The sequence below is a fragment of the Brassica napus genome, chromosome C3 (assembly GCF_020379485.1).
Source record: "Brassica napus cultivar Da-Ae chromosome C3, Da-Ae, whole genome shotgun sequence".
NCBI classification, from domain to species: Eukaryota; Viridiplantae; Streptophyta; class Magnoliopsida; order Brassicales; family Brassicaceae; genus Brassica; species Brassica napus.
Window position 1 is genome coordinate 38174821 of NC_063446.1, and position 20265 is coordinate 38195085.

The following is a 20265-nucleotide window of genomic DNA, read 5'->3' on the forward strand; positions in this document are numbered from 1 at the left end:
TGAGATTTAGCTAGACTAACAATCAGATTCAATTAGGTTTTATCAAGACTAGCAATTGGATCAATAATAAAAAATAATCAAACGGATTCAAGCATTACACAATTTAGGGTTTCGATCCAAAAATAGGGTTTCATTCATGAAAAACCAAAACAATCAGTTTCAAAGCTGATTCTATCAATTTTATTAATCAGTTTCAAGGCTGATATTAGCAAGATGGAATCAAGCAATCTGATTTTAGGAATACGCAAATTAGGGTTTAGGGTTTCAATTCGAAATTAGGGTTTTATCAATCAATCAGCTTCTAGCAAATAATCTTAAACCTCAGAACGGTTGATTATATCATGAAACTATCATCTTAGTATAATATGAAACCTCAAAACATTCAATTCGGATTATGCAATACACAGATTCTATTTTGGGGTTTATCAATTCGAATTAGGGTTTATATCATAACAGATTCTAACATGCAATATTAAACCTCAAATCATTCAATCATGTTATAAAAACTATCAATCCTAACTCACACAGATTTAAACCTCAAAGAAACATTCAATCAATCAAATAAAATAAACCATTGACACGTAATTTAGGGTTTACAGATTTTAGGGTTTCACTTTGAACATTATTTCATTCGATTATGGGTTCTTAGAGTTTAGGTATACCTTAAACCTTTGATGGGTTGAATGGACCACCAAGAGAATGAGCTTAAGTAGACTGGTACAAACTGGAACCTTACGCGGACTGGTCCAAACTGTTTCCTTGCAGTCTGCGAGCTGAGATCGGGTACAAGTTGAGATCAAAAGTGATTAGGGTTTATCGATAGAGAGAGAGAGATCGATGGAGATTCAGATAGAGATAGAAAACTTAGCTTAGGTTGAGCTGATCGAGATCGTTGGTACGCGAGCTGGTACTTGCAATCAAAGAACTCGTAGATCTGGAACAGTTTGATTTACGGACTGGAACAGGCTGATCGTACAATCTGGAATAGTTGAGGCGTACTGAAACTTGCAGAGATCAGTCCACAGGTGGATTTTGTTGAGATCAGTGGTCGAATACAGATCAGGGTCATGATCAAAGAGAAGTGATCGATAGAGTTTAGGGTTTTAGCAATGGAAAGAGATTTAATGTTTATGGTCGATATTTTAGCTTAGGGTTTTAGAGATCAATCGTGCTGATAATGTGTTATAAAAGTAATGAAAAAGTCTATCTTTATTCATAACATATAGGTTTCTTATATAGGAGATTACACCGTCATAGATAAATGGAAAGAGTAGGAGATTACACTGTCATAGATAAATGGAAAGAGTACAAATCATAATCCAACTAGGAAAAAAGAAAACATAAAAACATAAAGAAAATGAAAAACTGGCCGACTCTCTATTTCTTGGACCGCCGATAGTATAATCTCTCGGTTATGAGCCATCCAAAATCTGGTTACAGTAGCTCGGTTTTAAGATTAGAGGATTTTTTGGGAAGGTCCAATAACTTGGGCCAAGTGTAACAGTTGCTTTTGTTCTTTGACCGAACAGGCACGTGCGCAGCATGTTTTGATTCATTATTTTTCTGGTCGAGGATTTTCGGCCACGCACGTGCATCCCCGTCCTCGTCTCTAATTACTCTCTCTAACCTTTTATTTTTTTTTGTCTAATCTCTATTTTGTCTTAGTCTCATAATCTCTGTTTCCTATAAATAAATCACTATGTTGTGTTGTTAATCGTGGTTGTGGATATCGAATTTTACGATGCATGCTTGATTTTGGTATGACTATAAATTGATTATTATGACATGGTATCATAACCAATATTATTGTGTCTGAAAACATAAAAAAAATATTTAGAATACTCTGGTAAACACATGCAAATGGTATAAACTTCAAACAATGCTACACGCCTACAGGTCGTGGCTGCATCGTAATAAACCACTTGGGGGTGACAGTGCTAGCACACTGCACACCTCAGACAATGCTTTACATTAAACTACAATGCAATACGAATGATTTTTTTTTTTTGTTTGTTAAAAGGGCAATACGAATGATTTTCAGAAACGAGTTTAACTTAACAGTGAGAAATCAGGAGAACATATACTTTAAGAAAGAAAAAACGACTAAACAATCACTCAAAATTTCACAAAGAATACGTGGAGTGTGATAAATTAGTCAAACATTACAGCCATGCGATTAAAGAAAACGCGACACTGCAAGCTGTAAATAGCTGTATCTAGTTTAAAATTATAGTTACCCCAGTAAATTAAAATATTCACCGGTTTATTATTATTTTAACGAATATGACATGTTCTTTTTAACAAAAAAGAAATCCATGACATGATTACGCATTCATCTGATAAAGTATTTATTGTTATAAAATAACTTATAATTTATAGTATCGAGAAATTTAAATAAGAGTAGAATTTAATACCCGTAGGAAGCAAATAACACTACTATGAGTGAGAGAGTTTATTATAAGTAAGAAGAAAAAGATGTAATGGTTCTTTGATTATAAACTCTTGTTCTTGTTTTTTTTGGTGTACAAAAGAGTGAGATGAGTGATGGTATTTATAGTGAACAACAATGCATAAAATATCAAAGATGGTGCTTGATTTGGTAAATGAGTGGGTGATCATAGTGCTTGATGAGTAGATGATCATAGTGCTTAAGTTGGTAAAGGGGTGGAGGATCATTTCAAAGTTTATCTTATAACACTCCCCCTTGATCATCCATCTTGTATTAAATTAAGTTTCGTAATACTCCCCTTGGGAACCGGTGTCACTCTCCGCTCTCGCTCAACGTCTTTGTTGCCTCGTTAAAAACCTTTCTAGGAAAACCCAATGGGAAAAACCATAGTTAGGTAAAAAGAGTACAACTACGTAAGCTCCCCCTCGATTGAGCAATCATAGATCCTTCTGATGACGCATTCCAATGTTATGGACATGTTTTCTGAATACCGAAGTAGGAAGTGCTTTTGTGAAGAGGTCGGCTGCATTGTCGCATGATCGGACATATCTTACTTCAATCTCTTTCTTTTTCTCGAGCTCGTGAGTGTATGAGAAGAACTTTGGATGTATATGTTTTGTTCTATCACTTTTGATATATCCTTCCTTCGTTTGAGCAACACATGCTGCATTGTCTTCATATAGAATAGTTGGCCCCGTACTTTTGTCAATCCCACTACTTGAACAAATGTGTTGGCTTATTGATCTTAGCCATACACATTCTTTACTTGCTTCATGGAGTGCGATGATCTCAGCATGATTTGAAGAGGTAGCCACAAGCGTTTGTTTCTGAGAACGCCAAGATATAGCAGTGCCTCCGATCGTAAAAACATATCCTGTTTGCGATCGGGCTTTGTGTGGATCTGAAAGATATCCTGCATCTGCAAAACCAACCATTTGACCATTTGAATCTTTAGGGTAAAATAAGCCTAAATCAATAGTCCCTTGTAAGTAACGAAAGACATGTTTAATTCCATTCCAATGTCTTCGTGTTGGAGATGAGCTAAATCTTGCTAGAAGATTAACAGCGAATGATATATCAGGCCGTGTACAATTTGCAAGGTACATCAACGCTCCAATTGCACTTAGATATGGTACTTCCGGACCAAGTATCTCTTCTTTTTCCTCAGGTGGTCGAAATGGATCACTTTCAATGTTAAGTGATCTAACGACCATCGGGGTGCTAAGAGGAGTTGATTTATCCATGTTAAATCGTTTCAACACCCTTTTAGTGTATGTGGATTGATGCACAAATATACCATTTTTTGAATGTTCTATTTGTAGGCCAAGACAATACTGTGTCTGTCCAAGATCTTTCATCTCAAATTCTCCTTTGAGATAGTCTGATGCCTTTTGTATTTCTTTTTGAGTTCCAATAATATTTAGATCATCAACATATACCGCGATTATCACAAATCCGGATGTTGTTTTCTTGATGAAAACACATGGGCATATAGGATCATTCACATATCCTTCTTTTGTTAAATGTTCACTGAGACGATTGTACCACATACGTCCAGATTGTTTTAACCCATATAATGATCTTTGCAATTTTATTGCACATAACTCTTTAGGTTTGGAACTTAATGCTTCTGGCATTTTAAATCCATCAGGGATTTTCATGTAGATATCAGTATCTAATGATCCGTATAGATAAGCTGTAAAACATCCATGAGACGCATCTCAAGATTTTTATCAGCGGCTAGACTCATCAGGAATCTAAATGTGATCGCATCCATTACAGGAGAATATGTTTCCTCATAATCAATACCAGGTCTTTGAGAAAATCCTTGGGCTACAAGGCGAGCTTTATACCTTGTAATCTCATTTTTCTCATTTCGTTTTCGAACGAAAATCCATCTGTACCCAACTGGTCTCACATCTTCAGGTGTGAGTACAATAGATCCAAACACTTTTCGTTTGTTAAGCGAATCAAGTTCGATTTGTATTGCTTCTTTCCATTTATTCCAATCATGTCTCTTTTGACATTCATATATGGATTTCGGTTCTGGATCATCGGTATCTTCATTTACCTCACCTGACACGATATATGAGAAAGCATCATCAAGATCATTTTGTTCATTTCTATTCCATATCCTTTTATTATGGATGTAATTAATAGAAATCTCATGATTATCTTTCGATTCATGATGCTCTGATTCATCAGAGTCCTTATCATTTATTTCTCCCAAAATATTTTCTGCTATTTTGGGTGCATCATATATTTCAGCTTTCTTCTGTTTCCTAGGATTCTTATCCTTAGAACCAGCAGGTCTACCACGCTTCAGGCGTGTTTTTGGCTCTCGTGTGTCATCCTCCTTTTCTTGTTCATTTGGCATTTTGATACGAGCAGGAGCATTTGCAGCTGGTATATGAGATTTAGTTACCGTCTTGGTATCTGCAAATGCATCAGGTAGCTGGTTAGCTATACTCTGTAAATGCATAATTCGTCGAACTTCTAGTTCTGACTCTTTAGTAGGAGGATCAAGATATAACAATGATGGTACACTCCATTTTATATCACTTCCAACATTTTTGTTTTCTCCCCCTAGAACTGGGAATACATTTTCGTCAAAATGACAATCAGCAAAACGTGCTGTAAATACGTCACCAGTCTGTGGTTCTAGGTATCTTATAATTGATGGAGAATCACAACCAACATATATTCCCAACCTTCTTTGTGGTCCCATCTTTGTTCGTTGTGGTGGTGCTACAGGCACATATACCGCACAACCAAAGATTCTAAAGTGGGAAATGTTTGGTTCTCGACCAAACGCTAACTGAAGTGGGGAATACTTATGGTATGCACTCGGTCTGATCCGAATGAGTGCTTCTGCATGCAAAATGGCATGTCCCCATACAGAGGTTGGAAGTTTTGATCTCATGATCAATGGTCTTGCAATCAATTGCAGACGCTTAATTAAAGATTCAGCCAAACCATTTTGCGTATGAACATGAGCAACCGAATGTTCAACTTCAATTCCCATTACCATACAATAGTCATTGAATGCTTGGGATGTGAATTCACCAGCGTTGTCTAGTCTAACTCTTTTAATAGTATAATCAGGAAACTGTGCTCGCAGTTTGATTATCTGAGTTAGAAATCTCGCAAATGCCACATTTCGAGATGATAATAGACAAATGTGTGACCATCTACTGGATGCGTCAATTAATACCATAAAATAGTGGAATGGTCCACATGGTGGATGTATCGGTCCACATATATCACCTTGAATTCTTTCAAGGAACTTTGGTGATTCTTTCTCGATTTTGGTTGGCGATGGCCTTACGATCAATTTTCCTAGAGAACATGCAACACATGTCATTTTATTCCCTTGAGAAATCTCCTGGATTTTCAGTGAATGACCATGTGAGCTCTCTATGATTCTACGCATCATTGTACTGCCTGGATGGCCAAGGCGATCATGCCATAACGTGAACTCTTCTGGGTTCCGTTTTACTACAAGATTTGATTCGATCTCATCGATATAAGTATGATGTAATCCCGAAGGAAGTTCTGGAAACTTTTCCAATATGTGTTTTCTGCCACATTTTTCAGAAATTACATACATGTATTTCTTTCCATCCTCAGTTGCAGACTGAGTATCATATCCGTGAAGATATATGTCTTTAAAACTCAACAAATTCCTTTTAGAACTCGGAGAATATAAAGCATTATTTATGGAAAATTTTGTTCCATTCGGCAAAGTAAAGTTTGCTTTACCAGTTCCTTCAATCACGTCTGCAGGACCTGATATTGTATTGACGACAATTCTTGTCGGTTTTATATCAGAGAAATATCTCTTTTGTCTCAGAATAGTGTGCGTTGTTCCACTATCTGGTATGCATATTTCACGAATCCGTTTCTTGGATTTTGCTCCATTAGTATTTTGATCCATTTCTGAAATTATCATAAACATTAAATAAAAGTGAAATGTGAAATTTATTCATTGATTATATAAAGAAAACACACAATAATTATACATATATTGTTGTTAAAACAACATTATTCTTTGAAAACATAATTATTATATATTACAAATGAGGACTATTCAGCAGTCTTATTAGAAACATTTCCGTACTCTTCAAGAGTATTCTAGTCCAGCTCATTTGCGAAATCAGAGGATTCAAGGTATGAGGTCCCTTCAACGTTTTTCGTGAGGTTCATCTCTTTAGCCTTTCCTTTTATGGATTCTTGATATAACTTGCACAAATGTGGGGGAGTACGACATGTACGGGACCAATGTCCTTTACATCCACATTTGTAACATTTCCACTCTTCAAGAGCGTGAGGGAGATTGATTTCCTTCTGATGATCAAATCTGTCTTTCAAGGCTTGCCATAATACGGCTGGGTTCTCAACGTCTCCATAGTCGTGAGTTAGATTCTCATCTAAATGCTTCTTCAGGAAGATTATCGCTTCGGCTATATGCTCGGGTGGCGATTTGTTACCGACTTTTATCGCTTCGGTTATATTTCTTTTTTTTATTACAAGATAAGGTTTCACATTTGTGACCCATCTGACATAATTTTCGCCGGTTATTTTCAGAGCCGGGAACTGGAGTTTCTCGACGTTTGCCATTTGTAAAACGCAAAATAATAATTTTATTAGAACTTCATAATTTAAAAACCGTTTACATTAACCATACAAGCAATTACAAGGAGAAGCGATGTAAATAAAATTAAACCGATAATCATCTTAAATTCACTCGGAGTAAATTCTCCATCGAATAAACCATAAATAGAAACACAAATAAAAATGGCACATAAAAACAAAAGTGCGCGAATCATCTTTCTTGAAAAATCGGAGGAGAGCGATTTGAAATTTTTGAGAGAAGATGAAATGTTTTGGATGATGAAATGAAATGAAAATGAGTTGTATTTATAGATGAAAATTACTGTTCATGACCGTTGGAGAAAGGGGAAATTTTTGAAAAATTTTCTTTGTGACCGTTGGGTTAAATCGAGTGCACCAAAAATTAGTGTGAAAATATCGTATTAAACGGTCAATCAAATCTATAAAATTTCATAAAAGTGAAAAATTATGACAATGAAATATTTATGTTATATGACAACAAATCATGCGACGGCTCAGCCGATCAATGCAGAATAATAAATAAATTATACGGCGGCTCGGCCGACCAATTAATAATAAACAGAATATAAGGCGGCTCAGCCGACCAATAAATAATAAACAAGATATAAGGCGGCTCGGCCGACCAATAAATAATAAACATGATATAAGGCGGCTCGGCCGACCAATAAATAATAAACAAGATATAAGGCGGCTCGGCCGACCAATAAATAAATTAAATTACTAGTAAATAATATAGGCGGTATTCCGGCCATTATAACATGATATAAATAATAGTAGAGGCGGTATACCGACCATTATAACAGGGTATAAATGATACAAATAAATTTTACCGAATCGCAGAGTGATCGTGCTGATAACGTGTTATGAAATAACTTATAATTTATAGTATCGAGAAATTTAAATAAGAGTAGAATTTAATACCCGTAGGAAGCAAATAACACTACTATGAGTGAGAGAGTTTATTATAAGTAAGAAGAAAAAGATGTAATGGTTCTTTGATTATAAACTCTTGTTCTTGTTTTTTTTGGTGTACAAAAGAGTGAGATGAGTGATGATATTTATAGTGAACAACAATGCATAAAATATCAAAGATGGTGCTTGATTTGGTAAATGAGTGGATGATCATAGTGCTTGATGAGTAGATGATCATAGTGCTTAAGTCGGTAAAGGGGTGGAGGATCATTTCAAAGTTTATCTTATAACATTTATGATTAACAAAGTCTAAAACGTCATTGTGTCAGAAATATACATTTGCTAATATATACTATATGTGAAGGAATTTGATGTTATACCGTCAGTTATGTTTTAGAGTTACACATATTTTATAAAATGCACATGTTTTAGATGTGTGATGTATATTCTATATTTATTCTTCACTGACCTACTTACAAAACCTAATACAGATTTTACAATCTCAAAGGATGTTTATGAACTTTAGGCTACGAAAGGAGCTCTAATGGGCTTCAAAAGTCATAACGAGTTGAAGACTGAACCTGGGCCTTTTCAAAGCCTTTGAGATGAAGAGAAGACTCTTACCTGACATCATACACCAAATTTCTTTAATCTTAGCCGATGCTTTGGTTGGTCACCACGATGTTACATGGTAGCACGTGAACACGTCATGTTGTGTGTATTTGTTTTTTGAAATTTTCAGGCTGTTTCCAATAGTCAACTTAACAAAAATACGAAAAGTCAAAAATCTTTCTCTCTCAAGATACAATCACATAAAATACCAGATCGAAACTCTGTCTTCGAAAACCATTCATCAGATACCAAACACACACAGGAAAAGAAAAAAAAAACAAGATGGAAGAAACTCAGAATCAGGTATTGGAAGAAGAAGCAAAAGGATCAACGACGGTGGAGAAAGTGTATATAGCCGTAGGAAACGATTTACAAGAAGGTTTCAAGACGATCGATTGGGCTTTAAAGAAATGGGACAACATACCAATCTCCATCGTTCTTCTCCACCTCTGCAGCATTTCTCAAGATTTCGTCTACACCCCTTGTACAATCTCTTCCTTCTCAATTCGCACCTCTTCTTTTTCTTTTCAATCATATAAACCCCAATTTACATCGTATCATAGTTGGGAAGCTCCCAGCGAGTTCTGTGAGCGAGGAGAAGCTTCAAGTACTGAGAAAGTACGAAGACCAAAAGATCAACAAGTTGTTGTCTAAATACGTTACTTTTTGTAAAAAGGTTTAACCTTTTTTTTTTTTTTTTTCTGTTAATTCCGTTATTATATTCAGGGGAAAGTACTCCGTTTTTTATTTTCTTATGCTGTTTTGTTAAATAACAGTTACAGGTGAAAGCAGAGTTACACAAGGTGGAGAAGGAAGACGATTCAATCCAAGTACTAATCTTAGATCTAATCACAAAGTTCCGAATCACAAAACTCGTCATGGGAATCACTTTCATGAGATCTTCTTCATCTTGGTAACTTCTTAAACACGTTTAAAGTTCCCAACTTCAACCTTAGAAAAAAAAATCCATTTAAAAAAAAAATGCGACTTTTTTTGTTTTATGAAACTCAGGAAATCCAAGAGTGCGATAAGCGGATCGTTCCACATATATCAGAATAAACCGGATTTTTGCGAGTTTTATATAATCTGTGGAGGCAAAATGGTTTTGCTAAAGAGAGAGAACGATGCCAACAACAATATTAGAAGCTGGATTGGTAAAATGTTCCATGATCCGGGGAGAAACTTAGACCGTTCATCTAACGGCAGTGATGATCCAGAGGCTAGTGGAAGTCCATGGGATAAGAACTTGCAGGAGATGGAGATTTATTTCCAGCAACTGTTGAGTTTGAATCTTGAAGAAGACGATGAAGACAATGTCCAAGAAGAAGAGGATGAAGATGGTGGTGACGAGGTGGCACTAGACGTGCTGCAACATTTGGTAAAAGAGAATATACCTTTTCTTGATTTGTTTTTTTGTTTTTTTAAATGATTCTGATTTGACATTTTTCATGTGTTGAAAATGTCAGAATGTAGGAGAGAAGTTAGAGTATGTGAGAAGAAAGGTGAATGAAGCCAAGCTGATGATAGATGAGAACATGAGAGAAGTCAAAGTCAACGCTGAGAGATTAGACAAAGCTGAATGGGCTATCTCTTTATGCAACTGCAGAGTAAGTAAACTGACACTTAAACAAGAACTTTAAGGCTTGGAATGTTTACAACCACATTTAATAGTAACAGAAATCTCTATATATACCTATGTATTTATATGTTTTGTTACTATTAAAAAAACCGCACCGTTCTGCATGTTGTCGCTCTGTATGTTGTCATTCCGACCTTAAGATTCCGTGTCCTAAAACGTTTTTGAAACTAGATTGAAGAGCTTGAAGCTGGGATCAAAGAAGAAACCGAGAGACGAGAGAAGCTTCAAGGGACGCTAGATTCAGACAGAGAATGCATTGAACAAACAAAGAACGACGTCGAAAAAGGAAAAGCAAAGCTAGTTTCTCTTGGGGAGCTTCGAGAGGAGCTCTCAAGCAAGGTTGAGACAATGAGGGAAGCTAAACAGCGAGCAGAAGCTGAGCTAGAGAGGGTCGCGTTAGAGAAAGGAGAGATGATAATGGAGATCGAGAAGCTTAAGAACCAAAGAGATGTTTTCAACCGTAGGATTGAGTTTTGCAAAGAGAAAGGGCTGTTGGACTCCAAGAAAGAAGAAGTCAAGTGTGGGTATAGAGAGTACGTTGCAGAGGATATAAGACTGGCCACAGAGAGTTACTCTGATCGGTTGAGGTTAAAATCTGGCGGTAACTGGACGAATGTGTACCGAGGGAGGATCAAGCACACAACAATGGCTGTGAAAGTGATTGGAGACCGTTTATCAGATGAGGAGTTTGCAGCAAAGGTCAAGCTTTTGAATGAGATTAGGCATCCTAACTTGGTAGCAATAGCTGGCTTCTCTTCAGAGAGGCCTAAGTGCATACTCTTCGAGTATATGCATAGTGGGAATTTAAGGGATAACCTATTCACATCGCAGAGGAAGACAAGAAGAAGCAAGATACTTAAATGGCACGATAGGATACGTATAGCTCACCAGGTCTGCTCTGGACTCGGTTTTCTACATTCCGTTAAGCCGAAACCGATCGTCCACGGTCGTCTCACGCCGTCCAAGATCCTCTTGGACCGTAACCTTGTAGCTAAAATAACAGGTTTTGGACTTGTAATGCATAGTGACCAGTCTGATACAAAGCCTGATGTTATGGCTTTCGGAGTATTGCTACTTCATCTTTTAACCGGGAGAAACTGGCCCGGTTTGCTGAAGGCGATGTCGATGAACCAGGCGAGTATTCTCAGGGATTTGGACCAAACGGCTGGTAAGTGGCCGTTGGAGTTAGCTAAGGAGTTCGGTGCACTTGCGGTGAATTGCTCTTCGGTTAACAGAGGAGGGAACATGGATTTTTCGACGAAAGAGATCATGGAGGAGCTTGGTAAGATTATGGAGAAAGCTAAGGAGTTTAGAACCAAAGGAGGATACGAGGAAGCAACTAACTCAAAGAACGATGAAGCAGATCCGAATGATATACCGAGTGTTTTCATATGTCCTATACTTCAAGAAGTGATGAAGAATCCACATATTGCAGCAGATGGATTCTCGTATGAGCTTGAGGCTATAGAGGAGTGGCTAAGCATGGGACATGACACATCTCCTATGACGAATCTGAGACTGGATTATCAAGTTCTAACACCGAACCATACTCTTCGTGCTCTCATTCAAGCTTGGCATAGCAAAACAGCAGCACAAGCTTCCTCCTAAGTTTCTACTTTTGTATACACACAAGAACAACTCCAAAAAAAGTTTCTAACTTTGTAATTTGATTAATTGATATTATCAAAACACAAACAACAAGAGAGAGTCCAGAGTGAAGAAGAGATTCATAGCAACAGAACAAACAGAGAAAAACAGAGGAGAGGAAGAAGACGAAAGATACTTTATTTGGTTGATACGGGGGAGAAGAGGCGATCGATTCGATCTTTCTGCTCTTGGAATCTCCGTTCTAAGAAAGCCTCCATGATCTCCATGACGGAAACGAATCTCTTCATCTGCTCTAACCGACGGCTGAGCTCCGCTTCTCTCGCTCTGGCTCGTCGCAGCCGCGCCTCTGTTTCCGCGAGCCGGTCACGAAGATCATCGACCACCAACGAATCTTCGTTTTCTCCGTCGTGAGATCGGCTACGGAGGCTGTTGCGTGAAAACGATTGATTGTGACCGTAACACATCGTACATAAAGAGGAGAGAAAAGATGAACACAAAATTGTTTTTTTTTTTTTTTGGTTTTGAGTTTCTGTCTGACGAAGAAGAAACAGAAACAGAAACAGAAACGAAAAACTGAACAAGGGTATTTTGGGAAGTTGACCAAGATTTCAAAAACCTTCTATAACACCGAGAAGGTTTTATCCTTTCTCTTGGGTCTAGTCATATTTTTCCGAAATCGAATAACCGAACCGAACCAAATCGAAATGAAGTTCGGTTCAAGTTCATCATATCAATTATCCAAACGGATCTTATATCTTTAGAATAAAAAAAAAATCAAAATCGAATCAAAGGCCGAATAGATATCCGAATTAATTGTAACTAGAGTTGCACGGGTATTATTTTTATTTTTAAAACTCAAATTAAGATTCATTATGGTTTTTAGTTTTGTTTGCATTGTGTTAGTATATTGTTCTTGGATATTTAATCAAACATATTGAATGTTTTAAGAACTGAACCGACTAATTAGATCAGTTCAATCGTGACTTTTTTACTAAGCTGAATCCATGTTGTTTCTAAAACAGATTTGTGTTGACCCAATAAAATTGACCAAAACTATTAGAACCGTTAGAATAGATGTATGATTTTGTTGAAAACCCCAATTTATATTTGAACGATTGTTCTTCTAGTGGTTATAGTTTCTAACATTCAATGCATATTTGATTTAGTTGGGTTTATTATAAGAATGGATATATTGATAGATAAAGTGACGAAGAAAAGCTTGTTGTGTACGAAAATAAAAATGTTAGAAATTTTTTTACATGCTGTAAGATAAAATGGGAAGAAGAGAAAACATGAATAGGTGGGATGGTGCTTACGGGAAAAAAGTTATTCATTATTATTTAGTTTTTCAATATTCTAATACTATAAACTGTAGAATTTTTTAAAAAGATCTATAAATTTCTATATACATATGAACATATATTACCATATATATTTACAAAATATTATTATTAAAACCTAGTTGAAATATGAACATATATTACCATATATATTTACAAAATATTATTATTAAAACCTAGTTGAACTTGATATATTAACGTTTGAAGAAAATTACTATTAAAATATTCCAATGAAATTGATATTAATGAAACAAAGCTTACTAAATTATATAAAGTAACGTTTTAGGAAAATTATTATTTGGATTTTCTATGAAACAATGCTTACTTAGTTTAATAGAAAATAACAAATTTACGGGGAAAATAATTACATAGAAATAAAAAATACCCTACTTCCAAGTATCAGATATATAATCTTCAGCCAAAAATAGCTGAGAATCTTACATAAACTAAACAATTTTAGAATTGTTTAATATCATATCAAATAAATTTGGATGAAAATTACATAAAATTTAAAATAAAAATTGCATAAAATTTAAAATAAAAATTGCATAATATATTAGCGTAAATATATATTATAGTAACACTATATTCATGTGGGTAGTTAATAGTTAATACTAAATTTAGGAAATGCATTAATAGAATTTTAAAAAATTGTACGTTAGATTTAGGATTTTCTCCGCTTTTCCCTAACTCCTACTGGTGTTTAGTGGGATCCTTCCCGTTATGTCTCCCTTGTTTCAAAACTATGTTTGAACTCTTGGTTTTTACTCTAGTAATGAATTGATTCAGTGTTAAAAAAAAGATTTAGGAAATGCAATTAATAATCAATTTAGGAAATGCATTAATAAAATTAAAAAGACAAAGAATAATTAAATGTAAGTTTATTAATTACTCTAGTGGCGTTCTATTATAAATAAATGATAAATCTTAGGGTTATTTTTTATTTGTACTTCTTTTTAATAGATTAGATGATGATTGTGTTAATTAATAAATACCTTTTTTGATATGTTGATTGCGTAGAAATAGGAAAAAAAAAATATTTGGATGTAGTTTTGTTTTCGAATTGAAGAATATTGTGTTCTGATTTTCTGCAGTTAATGGTATTTCCATGGAAGTAGGAATCATTATTTGAATAGTATTGTGTTTTGGAAGGAAAATAGAATATTTAGTTTCAATTTTGAACCCCAAAAAATCTAATGATATCTACAATATACTAACTAATATAACTAAGAATTTTAAAGAAATTAAGAAATTATAACTTTGGTAAACACTAAAATTGATAAACAATACCTTGATTAGATCGAAAATGTCGAAATTATAATATTAGTAGAACCATAAAACCGGTAAACCAAACCTTGATTTAATCATTATACACAATATTGTTCTGCATAATAGATTTCCAATTGTTTTGTCTATAATTGTTTTGCTATGAAGAAACCTGGACTTATCTTAATTATGATCAATCGTTTGGTTACAGGTTTACATGAGTATTGGTTTACGACTTCATATGTTTACATGAGTATTTGTTCCATATAGTATAAGGTAGGTGATGAGGTCATACATTTACATGTGTATTTGTTTCATATTAATATAAGGTATGTGATGGTTCAACATAATTAATTAGATTCTGTACGGGACAGAATGGTTTAGTAAGGAGAACATCGATTTATTTGGTTTAGCATGAGTATTGGTTTAGTAGCGATAGCAACAATTTATTTGGTTCAGGAAATTAATGTGATAGCAAAAGTGTAAAGCTATAGTGTTTTAATCAGTGGCATTGGTTGGTAATTAGTGAGGAAAACTCAGGGTTAATTACAAAATTTACTTCCTTTTTAAAGGATTAGATTTATACACATTAGTATTACCACCCCGTGCTGCACACACCTCAATCGGACATGTCCACAGTTTCCACGGTCTGGCTAGCTTTTATCGACGGTTTGTCAAGGACTTCAGTACCATTGCTGCTCCAATGACTTCTGTGATCAAGAAGAATGTATCCTTTACTTGGGGTTCAGCCCAAGAAGAGTCTTTTAACAAACTTAGTTTGACTCATGCACTGGTCCTTACTCTACCTAACTTTGATAAAACCTTTGAGATTGAGAGTGATGCATCAGGTAAAAGTATAGGAGCTGTGCTTACTCAAGGAAGCCGACCAGTGGCCTACTTCAGTGAGAAATTTAGTCGAGTTGTCCTCAATTACCCGACCTATGACAAAGAGCTTTATGATCTAGTAAGGTCTCTTGAAACTTGGAAACATTATCTTTTGTCTAAAGAGTTTGTTATTCATACAGATCATGAGACGCTTAAGCATCTAAGAGGTCAGACCACACTCAAGAGGAGACACACCAGATGGTTGGAGTTTGTGGAGACTTTCCCTTATGTGATTAAGTACAAGAAGGGCAAAGACAATGTGGTGGCCGATGCCTTGTCCCAGAGATACACTCTTATCTCGACCATGGAAGCTAAGATCATGAGTTTTGAATTTATTAAAGATTCTTATGCTACTGACCTTGATTTTCAAGAAGGTTTCAGGAACACTACACAAGGAGCATTCAGTTCTTACTACCAACATGATGGTTTCTTATTCAAGGAAAAGAAACTAGGGAATTGCTGGTCCGGGAGGCCCATGGTGGCGGCCTCATGGGACACTTTGGTCGAGACAAGACCTTAAGTGTCCTAACCGACCATTTCTTTTGGCCGAACATGAAGAGAGATGTTGAGAACCTATGTGCCAAGTGTATTGTCTGTCTTAAGACCAAATCCAGGTCACATCCTTATGGTTTATACATGCCTTTACCTATTCCTAACCATCCTTGGATAGATGTTTCTAGAGCTTGCCCAAGACAAACCGCAAAGATTCAATTTTTGTAGTGGTGGACATGTTTTCGAAGATGGTCCATTTCATAGCATGTAACAAGACCAATGATGCCACCCAGACAGCCGATCTGTTCTTTAAAGAGGTGGTTCATCTACATGGTGTTCGCAAAACCATCGTGTCCGACCGAGACTTCAAATTCCTAAGCCATTTCTGGAGAACATTGTGGGGTAAGATCGGTACCAAACTACTATTCTCGACCACTTGTCATCCACAGACCGATGGCCAAACACAGGTAGTAAACCGTACACTTTCTCAGTTATTGAGAGCTACGGTCGGTAAGAACTTAAAGAACTGGTTGTCTTGTTTACCGTTTATTGAGTTTGCTTACAACCACGCTAGGCACTCTACTACTAACCTTTCTCCTTTTGAAGTTGTCTATGGTTTTCAGCCAGAAACGCCACTCAACTTCTCCGAGCTACCCAGTCCTATGTACCGCAGTCGAGATGGTGCGACTAAGGCTGAGTTCGTTAAGAACATGCACCTGAAGGTCAAGGAGAAACTGGAGGCCAAGGCGACTAGGATCAAGGTCCGAGTCGACCAAAAGAGAAAGGATGTGTTGTTCGAACCAGGCGATTTGGTGTGGTTGCACATGCGACCTGAGCGGTTCCCAGAAGAGAGGAAGTCGAAACTGTCGCCACGAGGGACTGGCCCATTCCGGGTCCTTGGGAAGATCAATGACAATGCTTACAAGCTTGAGCTTCCAGGTGAGTTTAAAATCTCTCATGTGTTCAATGTATCTGATTTGTTCCCTTTTCTTGCAGATGATGGTGTTCTGAGGCCAGAACCTTTTCAAGGGGGAGGGAATGATGAGGCCATCCAAGTAGAGGTTCCCATTGTTAGACGTGGTCCAACTACCCGAAGTGGAGCCAAGGCCATAAGAGAATGTTTCTTCAACGTCGTCCAACAGATCCTAGATCAAGACGGACAAACCGGCCATAACCAGTTGCTGATTGAAGAGATGGTTCAATTGAAGATTCAAGATCAAGCCGGTACAACAGAGGTTCAAGATCAAGCCGGTCCAATTCAATTCAAATACTCAGCATTGAGTATTGATGAGGAGCAGGAAGATTCGGAAGAGGTACTTGAAATAAAAGAGATTGAAGGTAATGAAGTAGAGGAGGGGGAATTTTTACTAGAAGAGGATCCTGAAGAGAGGGATCAACAAAGGGTGAGTGATAGTGACCTGCTGGAGGATGAAATTCTCGCACAGCAAGTCAAGGAAAGAGAAAAAGTGGGTGCTCAGAAAGGTCAGAAGCGCGGACAGAAGGCTAAAGCTCAGGATGCAAATCCAAGTAAGAGCACAAGGCCTTCTCGACGCAAACACTAAATATGGCGAGCTTTTTCTGGAATGTGCGCGGATTTAATAAGTTGTTGAAGCATTCCGTGATAAAAGAGTGGGTTAGTAATAAGGAGATGTTGTTTGGAGGTATTTTGGAAACTCGGGTTAAAGAAAATAAGGCGGAGAAGATTTTGAAGGCGGTTTTTAATGGTTGGTCATCTGTAACAAATTATGATTGTAGTGATGGAGGAAGAATTTGGTTACTCTGGAGGGATTCAGTGAGGGTAACTCCGGTATACAAGTCGGATCAGTTGATTACGTGTTCTGTGGGTTTGCAAGATGAAGATGAGTTTTACTGTACTTTTGTCTATGCAAAGAATCAAGCTGAGGAAAGGAAGAGTCTGTGGGAAGATATCTGTCATCATTATAACTCTCCTAGCTTCAGTAATAGAGCTTGGTTGATAATGGGGGATTTCAATGAAATATTAGATGGGGAGGAAAGTTCAGGTTTCTTGGACTCGGGAAGATTGCCCAGTGGCATGAGAGATTTTCAACGCACGGTACTTCATTGTCGTCTATCTGATATGGGGTATCAAGGGCCTCTTTACACTTGGTGCAATAAGAGAGAAGAATGTACTATTTGTAAGAAGCTGGATAGGGTGTTGATGAATGATAATGCTATTCATCGGTTTTCAAATGCGTACTCGGTATTTGAGCCTGGTGGCTGCTCAGACCATGTGAGATGTAAAATTCAGATTCTGCCACCTAAGGAGAAGATTCAACGGCCTTTCAAATATGTCAATATAATTGGAAGTCTTCCTGGTTTTCTCCCGATGGCGAAGGAATATTGGGATTCTACTGAGAGGTTGTTTCATTCTACATCAGCTTTATTCAGGTTCTCTAAGAAACTAAAGAATCTGAAACCTCTTATTAGAGAAATGGGTAAAGAGAAGCTTGGGAATCTGCCAAAGAGAACTAAGGAGGCGCATGAGGTTCTTTGTGTGAGACAGCAGAACACCCTTTCTAATCCGAGTAGTAGTAATATTCATGAGGAAGCTGAGGCTTATGAGAGGTGGTTACATGTTGCTGGATTGGAAGAAGGTTTTCTACAACAGAGAGCTAAATTACATTGGTTGGATGTTGGAGATCAAAACAACAAGTCTTTTCACAATGCTATTATATCTCGGCAGGCTCAGAACACAATTAGAGAAATCAGATGCTCTGATGGTAGAATGGTAACGAGTCATGGGGATATTAAAGAAGAAGCTGTGAGATTCTTTGAGGATTTTTTAAATCTCCATCCCTCAGAGTTTAAAGGTACCTCAAAGGATGAATTGCAAGAGTTGATTGAGTTTCGTTGTACTATGGAGGATTGTAGAATGCTAGAGCATGAGGTTTCTGAGGAGGAGATTAAGAAAGTACTCTTTGCTATGGCGTCAAATAAGTCTCCAGGGCCTGATGGTTTCCCTAGTGAGTTTTTCAAGACTACTTGGTCGATTATTGCACATGATTTCACAGTGGCTATTCAATCAGTTTTCAGGTACGGGTTTCTACCTAAGGGCGTTAATTCAACGATCTTAGCTCTTGTGCCTAAGAAAATTGATTCGTTGGAAATGAGAGATTTTCGGCCTATAGCGTGTTGCAATGTGCTATACAAAGTAGTGTCGGAGATTCTAGCAAATAGACTGAAGGAGCTGCTCCCTAGAATTGTTGCTGAGAATCAGTCTGCGTTTGTCAAAGGGAGATTACTTATGGAAAATGTCTTACTAGCTTCTGAGCTAGTAAAAGATTATCATAAGGAGTCGGTTTCTCCTCGGAGTGTGATGAAGATAGATATCTCTAAAGCATTCGATTCTGTTCAGTGGTCTTTCGTGTTGGAGAGCTTGGAAGCCATGGATTTTCGTGAGAAATTTATACACTGGATCAAGCTATGCATTACCACTCCTTCCTTTTCGGTTCAAGTGAATGGGGATCTAGCAGGCTACTTCCAGAGTACAAGAGGTTTAAGACAAGGCTGCTCTCTGTCTCCCTACCTGTTTGTACTTTGCATGAATATTCTCTCTTTGAAGATTGATAAAGCTATCTTGGAGAAGAAGTTTAAGTTTCATCCAAGATGTAAGTCTCTCTCACGTACTCATCTTTGCTTTGCGGATGATCTGATGGTCTTTGTGGAGGGCTCTAAGAACTCAGTAGAAGGTGTATTATCTGTGTTTGAAGAGTTTACTGAGTGGTCAGGTCTGAGCATCAGTTTGGAGAAGTCCACTATTTATATGGCTGGGATTTCTGAGGGTGAAAAGTGTAGGATCTTACAGAATTTTCCTTTTAAGGAGGGTGAACTGCCTGTGAGATACCTGGGGCTTCCATTGATGACACAAGCTATGAAGAAGCAAGATTACATGCCACTGTTGGAGAAAATTAGAAGCAGAATCAACACGTGGTCTTGCAGGTTCCTCTCATATGCAGGAAGACTGCAACTTATCCAATCTGTCCTAATGAGTATAGTAAATTTTTGGGCAGCAGTGTTTAGACTCCCGAGTCAATGCAGCAAGGAAGTGGAACAGCTATGTGGGGCTTTCTTGTGGACAGGTCCTGAGCTGAGAACATCAGGAGCTAAAGTTGCTTGGAAAGATATCTGTAGGCTTAAGGAGGAAGGAGGATTAGGGCTGAGAGCTCTTAAAGATATTAACAAGGTCTATGGATTGAAAATTATATGGAGGATGCTCACTGGTGATTCTTTGTGGGGTAAATGGATTAAAGAAAATCTGTTGAAGAAGAAAATTTTTTGGGAAGTGAGTATTAAAACTCAAGCAGGCTCTTGGATATGGAGAAAATTGTTGAAGCTGAGAGAGGTAGCAAGAGTATTCTACAGGAAAAAAATTGGAAATGGAAGACACACATCATTTTGGTATGATA

General features: G+C 37.0%; 2 protein-coding genes across 2 annotated transcripts; one reads left to right on the plus strand and one right to left on the minus strand.

Annotated features, from left to right (window-relative positions):
• The first annotated feature begins 8214 nt into the window (after window positions 1–8214).
• Window positions 8215–11901, plus strand: LOC106416632 (putative U-box domain-containing protein 50). The gene is made up of 6 exons (XM_013857552.3): window positions 8215–9092; window positions 9172–9284; window positions 9385–9521; window positions 9620–9986; window positions 10075–10215; window positions 10419–11901. Exons 1-6 carry the CDS (start codon window positions 8891–8893, stop codon window positions 11853–11855), a joined length of 2397 nt encoding a protein of 798 aa, XP_013713006.1. The 5' UTR covers window positions 8215–8890; the 3' UTR covers window positions 11856–11901.
• On the minus strand, window positions 11896–12404 carry LOC106416634 (protein SKIP34). Its single transcript, XM_013857553.3, has one exon. The coding sequence runs from the start codon at window positions 12317–12319 to the stop codon at window positions 12032–12034; it is 288 nt and encodes a 95-aa protein (XP_013713007.1). The 5' UTR covers window positions 12320–12404; the 3' UTR covers window positions 11896–12031.
• Between the last annotated feature and the right edge of the window lie 7861 nt (window positions 12405–20265).

Bases quoted from the DNA above. Each gene is read 5' to 3' on its own strand.
- LOC106416634 (XM_013857553.3), bottom strand. From the start codon at position 12,319: ATGTGTTACGGTCACAATCAATCGTTTTCACGCAACAGCCTCCGTAGC.
- LOC106416632 (XM_013857552.3), top strand. From the start codon at position 8,891: ATGGAAGAAACTCAGAATCAGGTATTGGAAGAAGAAGCAAAAGGATCA. The intron at 9,285-9,384 runs GTTTAACCTTTT...GTTAAATAACAG, and splicing joins ACGTTACTTTTTGTAAAAAG to TTACAGGTGAAAGCAGAGTT. The intron at 9,522-9,619 runs GTAACTTCTTAA...TATGAAACTCAG, and splicing joins ATGAGATCTTCTTCATCTTG to GAAATCCAAGAGTGCGATAA.